A 12077-nucleotide genomic window follows, 5' to 3' on the forward strand; every position below is an offset into this window, starting at 1 on the left:
GGAGGAGGAGGAGAAGGAGAAGGAGAAGGAGAAGGAGAAGGAGAAGGAGAAGGAGAAGGAGAAGAAGACAAAGAAATATGACTGGGGCCAGCTAGCTGCTCTTACTTTCCCTGAACACATTCTAGCTTAGCTTACTACAGCCAGCATTGTGTCTGGAGGGACACACCTCCAAAGGGAGACTTAAAAAATAGATAGCCTCTCATTTCTCTCGACCTATCCCTGCTTGGTATAGCCTGTGTGTCCAGAGCCAGAAAGCAGAAATGAATATGTGATTTTAAGCCACAGGGCCCAGAATATATTGCGGAGTGTGACCTCCACCAGAGATCAGACACAGAACAAATCTGGGAACACCCTAAAATTTAATTTGTTGACTTTACCAAGGCATTTGATCGTATCTGGCAGCGTGGGTTCCCGCTCCCTCAGCCGCTCCGCAGGTTTGGCTACCCTGGGACGTTCTCAAGTGTTCGAAGGTTACACTCTCACAGGAGCTGTGTTTGTTTAGTTATGTCAACACTGCAGACAGTATCAGGAGAGGGCATTGAAGTTGTGTAAAAGGCCTGGTTTATTCAGTGGCTTTTATGTTCCGCGTTTCCTGAAAGCCGACATCTAAAAACGCTGGTCTCCTACAGTGTCCTATTGGGCATCTGCCTAGCTTATTGAGGTCTCAGGTGTTCTCCAGAAAATTCTCCATAACCCCAAAACACGCAACAGTAGGCAGGGAGGACTTGCTAACGCCCGACCGGTTCTCAGTGGTTCCCAGCTATGAAGTCAGCTAATCTTCTCAGCAGCCCAGACAGGAAGCACTGCTTTCTGTCGTCCTTAGTTTCATTTTACCAACAAATCACTGTGGCACAAGAAGGTTAAGTAATTCACCCCGAGGCATGCAGACCAGTCCTAACGCTGCGACCCTTTAATACAGCCCCTCATGGTGTGGTGACCCCCAACCCAAAATTATTTTCATTGCTACTTCACAACTGTAATTTTGCCACTGTTATGAATTATAATGTAAATATCTAATATGCAAGATATATATGATTGATGTTTGATCCCCGCTCCCAAGGGATCATGACCTACAGGTTGAGAATTTCTAATGTAGACATTCCTGGGAAGAGCCAAGCCTCCACTGTGTAGCATTTATAAATAACCACTATGCTGACCTCCCAGCGGGCTTTTCAGGGTCCTAAGAGAGAACACTTCTTTTCTTCTTTTTTTCTCCCTCAAGACAGGATTTATCTGTGTGTTCCCTCCATCCTATAACCCATTCTGTAAACAAGGTTGGTCTCAAAATCAGAGATCTGCCTGCTTCGGCCTCCTGAAAATGGAAAACTTTTTTCATTAACTCAGTTATGTTATAATTTTGATTTGTAACCTTTCCCCTGTAGTTTTCTCTCTTGAGGTGTCCTAAGTCAGTTCATAACTACGTGCAAAGTGTCACTCCTCACAGAAGGGCAGGGCGTGTGAGGCCAGGATCCTCCTTCCAAATGGATTGTCATGTAGATGTACACATTAGTAAACGTTGGAAAGATCCGGGTTTGAGATCAGGTCAGATGAGTGTGAATAGCCACCACTGCTTTATGTCACTCATGTGATGTCAGTATGACATTTACCTGAAATTTGGTTGTTTTATCTCCAAAATGGGGGTGATAAATCCTTAGCTGGGCCACAAGTTTGTTCCAAAAATATAAGGAGAAAATATATAAGAAATATAGTATTTAAAAAGCACCTGGGGGCTGGCGAGATGGCTCAGTAGGTAAGAGCACCGACTGCTCTTCCGAAGGCCCTGAGTTCAAATCCCAGAAACCACATGGTAGCTCATAACCACCCTCTTCTGGTGCATCTGAAGACAGCTACAGCGAATTATGCCAGAGCAAGCAGGGGTGGAGGGAGCAGTCCTGACTTCAGTTCCCAGCAGCCACACACATGATGGCTCACAGCCATCTGTACAGCTACAGTGTACTCATACACATAAAATAAATAAAATAAATCTTAAAAAAAAAATAAAAAGTAACTGAAGGCTAGCAAGATGATTCAAAAGGTAAAAAACTGGCACTTGCCAGAAAACCAAAAACCTTAGTTTTATCCCACATGGTAGAATGAGAGCCCTAATTCCTACAAGTTGTCCTCTGACCTCCACAACCACGCCATGGTACACATACCCTCAAATAAATAAATAATTTTAAATGTTTATTTACTTTTATTTTATTTTATGTCTAATTGTTTTTACCTGAATGTATGTCTCTATACCACATGAATGTAGCGCTCACAGAGGTGAGAAGGTGTTGGATCCCCTGGAACTGGAATTTTAGACAGTTATTAGCAGCCATGTGGGTACTGAAAATTGAACCCAGGTCTTCTGAAAAAAAAAAAATAGCCAGTGCTGCTAACAATGGAGTCACCTCTCTAGCCCTATAATATCTTTTTAAATGAATGAATAATTTTTAAAATATAAGAATGTTGGTAACAAGTGAGAAAAAAAAAACAATGATGTATTAGCTGCGCTAGGGAGATGGCTCAGGGGGAAGCACACTTACTGTGCAAGCATGAGGACCTGAGTTCAAATCCTCAGCTCCTACTTAAGAGCCAGCTTACAAAGATAGTTCATAATGGCACTCAGGAGGCAGAGGCAGACAGATCTCTAAGTTTGGAGCCAGCCTGGTCTATAAAGGGAGTTTCAGGATAGCCAGGGCTACACAGAGAAATCTGTCTTGAGTAATCACAAATTAAAAAAATTAAAAGGAGCCAGATTACATCCCCATAACCCCAGCACTGGGAGGTAGAAACAAGAGGATCATGGGAGTCCACTAGCCAACCAGTCATTTGAAAATGATGAGCTTCAGATGCAGTGAGAGACCCTATCTAGACAATAATGTGGAATGTGATAAAGGAAGACAAGACATCCTCCTCTGACTTTGGTATGTGCAAAATACCAAAAATATAAGGAGAAAATATATATGAAATATAGTATTTAAAAAGTACCGGGGGGCTGGCAAGATGGCTCAGCAGGTCAGAGCACTGACTGCATGCCCCTGCACACACATACATATAACAGGCACACACCATACTACCACTTCCACACACAAAGTATTAAAAATAATTTAGAGAAGTTCAGAAGGAGAGACTATCACTGTGACAGGAGAGTATCTTGAATTTGGCATTAATCAGCCCTTGCAGACTATGTATCATGTTGATGCACACAATACAAATAAAAAGGCATTACTTTATTTATTTCCCTCTGGAAGTTTGCTACCTCCAGGACCTGATTCATTTGTCTTTGGATCCTTGGTTTCCTTAATCAGAGAGAAGAGAGAGATCTCTAGTAGGAAGAGAAAGCTAGTGGCAGGGCAAAAATAAAAAGAACCCAAACTTTGGACATGATGCTGTAATGTGCAATATTATGAATTATAATATTATGCAATGTAATATTGTTGAAAATGTAGCGTGCGATATTATGATGTATATAAATGCAACAACAAAAGAGTATAAAAAGTATGGTGGGAATGACTTCTGCTTGGGAGGGTTGAGGACGGGTTCCTGTGGAGAAAGTAGTAATACAGGACCTGGAGTTGGGAGGATGAGCCCCCATTGCCAAGGACCAGCCTCAGCTTAGAGAGGAGTTCCTGAGGAAAGGATGTTGGGAGTGGCAAAAGAACAACTTGAAGTCAAATGTGGGTACAAGCTGACAGCTCTGGGTTCTGCTTGAGCCGGCTCTCCAGACAGCTGTGTAAATAGCTCAGCTCTTGCAGACCAAAGCCCAGTCTGTTATTTACATTATCAATTCAAATCATTGTCCCAGGTTCCCTTTTGGTTATGTCACAAATTAGTATTTTATGACCTTAGCCTCTTGATTCTTATAAGAGACATCAAGTACATTTTTTTAATTACAGGTTTTTTAAAGGATCTTTATTTATTTACTTATTTATTTATTTTATATATATGATGAATACACTGTAGCTGTCTTCAGATGCACCAGAAGAGGGCATTGGATCCCCATTACAGATGGTTGTGAGCCACCATGTAGTTGTTGGGAATTGAACTCAGGACCTCTAGAAGAGCAGTCAGTGCTCTTAACTACTGAGCCATCTCTCTAGCCCAAGTACATTTTTTTTAAATATAGCAAATGAACTGATATCGGCCTGCCTTTGTAAGCACAAACTTAAGTTTAGCTGGATGGGTTCCCATACTGAAATTACCATTCCCACTATACCTAGACTTAACCTGTCCCAGGCTGACCTTGAACTCAGGAATCTTCCTGCCTTTGTATCTTTCTGACAAGCTGGCTCATAGTGCAGCTGCCTTTGTTCTTTTAGGTCCATGAAGCCCCTCATACAAGTCACAGCGCATCCTTATATTTTGCATAGTTGAGAAATTATACACTCTTGAATTCATGTTTTCAGAGTTCTTTCCTACAACCTTAAGAACTGTCTTGAAGGGTACAGAACTTACCATTTGCCGAAGAACACATTCTCACCTCCCAGACCCTGCGCTGTTTCTACTTATCGTAGAATCATTAACCTTAACAGGGAGAGCATTCCTCAAAGGAGGAACATGAAAATATTTACATTATTATACAAACAAGCCCCATGCCTACAGCAACTGTCAACACTCATGGAGAACTCACGTCCTGCTGGCTCTGCTCCAGAGGCAGGAAACTATGTCAGGATGTCTCTTCCATGGCCATGCACAACACAGCAAGCTGTTTCAGAAAGAAAACATTGAGAAAGGGCAAAAAATGAAGAACACAGGGACCAAGGTCTAGAAGTCCATGATATTTAGGGCATTGTATATGTCAGACTTTGGAGCACAGGGAATCTGTAAAGAGAAGGAAAGGCTTGCACCAAAGTCTGGAAAGGGCCTTTATATGATTTTAATGCAAAGATTCCAAGCTAGGAATGAGAAGTGAATCTCTTGTTTTATGGTGATTCTGCAGCATGGAGGGGAAGAGTGAGCCTCAACTGAGGATCAATGTCTGATCTGGGTCACAAAGCACTGAGGCTACTCCCAGGGCACTGTGAGGCCTGTGTTTAGCTGAAGAAAATCCCTACTACCTGGATACAGTATTCTGATAGACCAAGAACTGTGGGATTCTGCTAGGAGCTGTGAGATTAAGTATGAGTTCTAAAATCCAACATCCTGGGAATGAATCCTCTCTCTACTTCCACTGGGATCTAAGCAAATGGCATGGCTTCTTAAAACTCCAGTTTCCTGAAGGTGAGGATGATATTAATACCAACTTCATGGGATTGATGAAATACTCAAAGTCTTTAACGTAACAACTTGATAATCTGCATTTACTTGTTTCTGGTAAGAAAACAACTCCTGATAACATCTCACATACTGCTTAAATAAAAGGGTCTGAAGAGCCTGGATGATGCTCGGCCTTCTTCACACCTGGTACCAACTTCTGATCAGCTGTAGAGCTAAAGCTGCATGTTAGTAAAATCACATTTGTTTGTTTGTTGATGATGTTAGCCATTCAGTTCACATATATCTGTATCAGAAGTATCTGGATATGTTGGGTGTATAGGGTTGGCCTTACAGAAAAGAGCCTGGGTCCCTAGATAGAGGGACCTTCCAGCATACAGATATTCACCTCTCACTTGAGCCCCTAGTGCATGAATTTTCCATTTCATTTATAAATGTTTCCTATGCAAAATTGTGATCCTGGAGGTCACAGGCATGTACTCTGGTGTGCACGGAGGGAATCTGAAGTTTGTTTGGATGTTAAGTGCATCCCGGTGGTGGCACATGTCTTTAACTTTATCCCAGCACTCAGGAGGCAGAGGCAGGTAGATCTCTGTGAGTTCCAGGCCAGCCTGGTTTACAGAGGGAGTTCCAGGGTAGCCAAGGCTACACAGAGAAATCTTATCTCAAAAAAAAAAAGAGAGAGAGAAAAGAGAGAGAGAGAGAGAGAGAGAGAGAGAGAGAGAGAGAGAGAGAGGCAGACAGACAGACAGACAGAATCATGCTTGGTGACTTTTATCTAATAACTTCTTTGTGTACCAACTACCAAAACTACAGATTTTGGAATGATGGATTTTATAACATCTATAATAGGTTGCTAATAGATGGAGAACTGAACCAGTGTTTTAGTACACGTTGTAGTACTTGAGAAACTGAGGCAGGAAAATTTTCTGTGACATTGAGGCCAGCCCAGTGGGGTACCTAGTGAGCTCCAAGTCATCCTGGGCTACAAAGTAAGACCTTGTCTCAAAACAATGAAACAAAAATAGAAAACAGAAGAGGCCTGGAAGAATGTGAAAGAGAAGCCTCTTCATTGTCTAGGGATAAAAGAACTAAATTTAAATTTTTTTTCAAGTGATTAACTTTCAGTTTTCATATCTCTAATGGGTATCTATAATCAAAGTTTTATTTGTTTATCTTAGATTTTTATATTTGTGTGACAGATTACATTCAATGATGAGTAAATTATCTTGGGAGTGTTGTTTCTTCATTGATTAGCCCCCTTTGTGAGTATTCACTTATGACCATAGGGCTCCAAACACAAGTCAATGAAATCTGGGCAGGCTTCTGGGGGCAAACAAGGGGGGGGGGCTGCATAAAGGGACCTGGACTCTTAGCCAGGCCTTGGCAAGAGCAGACCTCTGGCCTCTCCGACTTCATAGATAAGGTAGGTGTGATATGAAGTAGAAAGGAGACACCAGGGAGCCAAGTACTCCAAAGGCACAGGCGCACTGGATAGCAGAGTGACCTGTATATAAAGGGGAAAGGACCAGAGCTGCCAGCCTTGCTCAGGAATCAAACCCTGGCAGGATGAACTGAGGCAGGAGGCAGGAGTGACAGCCAGATTGACAAAGGAAATGCAGGAGGACTCCTGGCACCTAAAGTGAAGGTGGGTGGGGTAATCCTCCCAAGGTTATACAGCAACTCAAGCTTGAAAGTAGGACAGAGATTGAGTTTGAGATCAACGTAAACACTCGCCAGGCTTTGTTTTTTAATGGAACACAACTTTAGCTTTATGTCTGTCTCCTAGGTCCTTTAAAAATAGCAGTAGTTTAAAAAGACAAACAAGATCTTACATTTCAATGCTTCATCTCAGAATTACTAAACCTGCTCACAGCCATGTGTGTGAGCGTTCTCCACTCCTCTTCCTCTAGAAATGTAATTTGTTTTCAAAATCCTCAAGAGCGTGCTGAGTTCTGGTATGGCATGCCCATACTTTATGTTTCCTGTCCTTCTTGCCTCTGCCTGCCGGTCCCTTTCCTCCCTTCCATTTTCATGTCACATGTATTTGATCACTTTCCTTGTGTTTCTTCTCTGTTCTGTCAATCAGAATGACCTTGAGATAGGAACACTGTCTTTTTTTATGCCCTCTGAGCTCACAAAACTCAAGGTCCACCTGACGGGACTAAGATACTCTTAATAGAAAATGCACAGTCAGGAAATCCAAAGTCCTAGCCATTAGCGCCATGGAGACAATACTCCCAACTTGAGAAAAGTTAATTATCTGATTGCCAGGAATCGCTCTCCTACCGTAAGGCCTGTTTAATTCTGAAAGAGTCTTAGTGTATCCCTGAACTTTGTTACTATAAGAATTAGCATACATTGAATTATGTTTAAGGGATTATATATAAGAATGTGTGTGTAGATAGTGTATGTGTGTGTGAAGGTGTATGAAGGGGAGTGTGCATAGTGTGTGTAGGGGCATGTGTGAATGGGGGTATGTTTAGGGGAGCATGCCTAGGTGGGTATGTATAGGAGAATGTGAATATGAGGATATGTATAAGGGAACATTCATATGAGTATGTATATAGGATTATGTGTGTGTGAATCTATATCTAGGGAGGCCTGCATAGGAGGCTATGTGTGGGTGTTCATGATCCATTGTAAACAGCAAAACTAAGGGAACACTAAACTGAGAAACAAATGTTGGGAAAACTGATCAGTAATTCTTAGACTAGAACAGTTGACATTTTGGGAGAACACTCGAGTACTTTACCTAGAGAAGATGTAAAATAATCTTTTTTTTTTTTTTTCATTTTAAATTTGACAGGCAAAATTATACAATTCGCCCGTTGGGAACCAACCAGTGGCCAGTGTGTTTGTTCCTAAGCCGGCAGTCATGAGGGAAGAGAGCGGTATGCCTCCGCCCTGGGACACTTCCGAGCTGGAGAGTGAGTTTTTCCAAGGTAAGCTCATATAGCAGCTCTCCCTAGGAACTCCGGGAACTAAAGAGAGGCAAATACTAACTGTCCTTTGTACTACATGCTCCAAACAAATCAAGGCCTGGGCTTGCTTCCTTCATCTGAGGAAGATTCCATTCTATGTTATGAACCAAGATCTTGAATCTTATGGTTAAATATAAATCTAAGCCAATAATTCAAGATCAAAGAATGACAGACGTATGGGCTGGTAATAATGTTTAATATTTTACCTTAGGTCAAATCACATCTATAGAGATTGCTCTTAAAAGTCTGTTCCTGATTAGGGCATAAATACACTGTGATAAAATCCTGTAGTCACTAAACAGTTTACTAAACTGACTTAGATTCAAGAAGTATATAGTACACGCCAGTCTTATAATTGATACCATAGTTCACTTTACATGTGCTATTCTGGATCACAATCAGCCTGGCCTTTAGGAAAGTTAGGTCCATGGCCGTTCAGCAACTTTACAGTGAGGAAACATAATCAATCGGTTTGCGCTGAAATGGAACCAGTGGTAGTTACTCATGAGAGCTATAGCCTCGGCTCTGTCTAGGAACACTCCGGGACAAGATGGGCAGGAACCAGGGGAAAATATAATCCAAATGAAGCTTTTGTTTGAAGAGGAATGATCCCGGCACACGTCTTTAAAAATAAGGTAGGAGACAGAGCACTAATTTCTCCAGTCTCTCAAGTAGTAAGAAAAACAATCCCATTAATGTGATGTTCTGAACACCTTTGAGTCAGTGAATTTTGTTATGGGATAAAAATAGTGGCTCCTCCTGGGTAGGAGTCCATGTGCCCATGATTTCTTTTGTGTTTTCTATTCTAAATATATTTTGTTTTGTAGTTGACATAGGCTTTACTGTGTGGAGGGGCATAAACAGCTCAAAGAGGAGAGATTTTTATCATTTGTTTTGAAGGCAGATTTCATCAACTCTGTAGAGTTTTCTTTTCTCTTTGTCTTTTATCCACCCTTATAGTCTGGCATAGTTTGATAATCTTATTGTGGATGGTTTCAGTAACTAGGAATCAAATGGCTTTTCACTGAGGATCCTCTCCATGTATGATCTTAGTGATCAAGATGAGCTCTGCTGGCGTGGTCTGCTCAGGAGCACTTACAGAGAAGTCCCGAACAGAAGGGAAAAGATCCCTCTAGTGCCTGCCCACTGTAATTGGCACATTGCTTCCACATCCATACATGACAGCTGTATGTACTCAGATACTGACATGCCTTGCTTCCCATGATTCATTAGTTTAAAAAAAAAAAACACTAAATAGGAAGTGATATAACTAAAGTGAGTCCTTAACACAAGAAGGAAAGGTTTCTGCAGACGCTGAACTGCAGCACTTTGAAAAATACTTATTTCTGTGTCCGATCTGATTTTTATTAGGGAGTATTTCACCAATAAATACATAGTTGATTTGTATTCATCATAAAATATATACACTAGTATGTCTGTTATAAGGCAAAGTCTTCAAAAAATCTAAACACCTTAAAGAGAATGCAGTTATAATAGTTTAATGGAGGAAAATGTTTACTGTGATTAAATACAACACAAAACAATGCCAATGTTAAGCCTGAAAATTTCAAAAAGACCAAATCTGTGATTGTCCAGTTAAAGAAAGCTGTATTTTGAGGTATACCTAGGACTGGCCAGGCAGCAGTCTTATCTTAAGTTGGGACTTGAAAGAGCAGCCTCTGCTGGCCTCTTGAAGTCCCTTTTATAGGAGAGATAAGGTGTTCAAAGAGGGGAGAGACATCTGTTATACACTGTTAGAAAGACGCAATGGAAGAGAAGGATCATGTGAATGGGGTCTCAAGCAGTTTACAACATATCTAAGAAACAGGAACTTCTTAATTATACATAGAAACCTTAACTTGCTAGGATTTAACACAGGACAAACAGAAACATAGTTTAACTACAAATAGACACCTTAACCTGCACAGGACAGACAAGAACTTCTTCTCTTACAAATAGATACCTTAACTTGAAAGAATTTAACAAGGACAACCAGGAACTTATTCTTAACTACTTAACTGCAAACAGAACCCTTAACCTGCAGGATACATTGTTCCTGTTTTGGTCTCCCATCAGTTTGCAAAGTGTATTGCTCTTGTTTTGCTCTCACAGCCAGCAGCAACTTGAATAATGAATGGTGGTGTGTCTAAAGTTGCAGACTAAGGTACTTTTGACACCCAGGGTTTGACCTCCATCCTTCATATTCTAAGGAGATCACTGGACCCTGGCTTGGACAGCACCCTCTCTGGGACCATAAGATAAATGTCAGCATTGGTTTACAACAGCAGCTTTGCCTCCTAATAAAGCTCTATCTCATGCACGTGACGCAAGCCTTTGTGTAGTAGGACTCAGGAGACAGTGTCTGGATCCAAATCCCTGCACTAAGTGACCAGGGCCTTGTCTTGGTTTGTTCAGTGTCCTTACTTATAAAACAAAAGTAGTAAAAATGCCATCCCTGTAAAGTTTATATAAGTATTTATTAATTGATGTTCTGTGCCTGATACATGGGAAGTGCTATATTACAGAGGTTTTCTTGAAAATAAGTCTATAGTTAACATATCATCTAATAATATTGTATAAAACTTTGAATTCCACTTATCGCCTCCAAATTTATCCAACTAAGTGTTTGTACATTAAATGGGACTGAACTTTTGTCTGTAATGCTATTTTCTGGACAGAACAGCTGAGAAACCACATACCGTGTGCAGGCTTATTTGTATTACAGTCTCATGATGTGAATAAAGGTTGAACTATTACAGTAACCTTGTGATGTAAAAGAAATAGAGAGACATGAAGTAATAATCCTCAGCATGCCTAGTAATTCAATGGCAAGCATATATTGTTATCTACATTATTCTCTTCTGTTATTAGCCCGTGTTGCACAAAGAGTAAACAGACTTTAGATACACAGAGAGAACATGGCTAAAATTTATTAGGAAAAATATAATTTTGTGTGTATGTATGCACACACAAGAGTGTGTGTGAAGGTTTATGTGAAGGCTTGTGAGTGTGTGTGTGTGTTCATTTGTATATGGAGGCCAGAAATCAACTTTATATGTGGTTCCTCAAGAGCTTTCCACGTTGTTTTGTGTGTATGTGTTCATATATGTGTGGGTGAGCATGTAGGTGAGCTCTTATGTGTGTGGTGGCCAGAGATCTTCCTAATTGGCTTTCTGCCTTTTTTATTCATCTATGTATGTATGTAGGTGAGTAGGTATATATGCATGAGTGGTGTGTGTACATGTTTACATCTGTGGGATGCACATGAGAGTTTGTGCATATCTGTGCATGCACACACACACACATACACACACACATATATGTATATATATATATATATATGCATATATATATACATATATAGAGAGAGGGTGGGGGGAGAGAGAAAGAGAGAGGGGCCCAAATTGGTATTGCCTTCTGATTGGCAACTCCTATAAAGGAAAACATTTCATTGGGTCTAGCTTAAAGTTCAGAGGTTTAGTCTTTTGTATTATCATGGTGGGAAGCCTGGTGACATGGTAGGTAGTTAAGAGTTCTATATTCAGATCAGCAGGCACCTGGAAAAGAGAGTGAGCTACTGGGCCTGGCTTGAGCATCTGAAACCTCAAAGGTTCCATAGTGACACACTTTCTCCAACAAGGCCAATAAGTGCTCTTTATAAATAAAGATGAATAAAGTGCTCTTTATTTATCTTCTTTTTTTTTTCCTTGAATTAATATGCATCAGGCAGTTAGCTGCATAGGTGAGAGCACTTGATCAGATGACAGCCTGACAGAGTTGCTGATAAATAAATGAGTGTGGCATGATATCAAAATTGAATATTAATCTAACCCAAAAGAATAACAACCTTATCTCTTAAGAAATGGAAGCAAAACTAGAACCAGCAACTCG

General features: G+C 40.7%; 1 protein-coding gene across 4 annotated transcripts in view; it reads left to right on the forward strand.

Moving 5' to 3' along the window:
* The window catches only part of Exph5 (exophilin 5), a 96791-nt gene that overhangs the window by 73617 nt on the left and 11097 nt on the right, over positions 1–12077 (forward strand). For all 4 annotated transcript variants that reach the window (XM_031343529.1, XM_031343527.1, XM_031343528.1 and 1 more), the window contains one exon: positions 8012–8147. In XM_031343529.1, coding sequence (XP_031199389.1) covers positions 8012–8147 — 136 coding nt within the window. The remainder of the gene's footprint in view (positions 1–8011; positions 8148–12077) is intronic.

This window comes from Mastomys coucha, unplaced genomic scaffold (genome assembly GCF_008632895.1).
Source record: "Mastomys coucha isolate ucsf_1 unplaced genomic scaffold, UCSF_Mcou_1 pScaffold23, whole genome shotgun sequence".
NCBI lineage: Eukaryota > Metazoa > Chordata > Mammalia > Rodentia > Muridae > Mastomys > Mastomys coucha.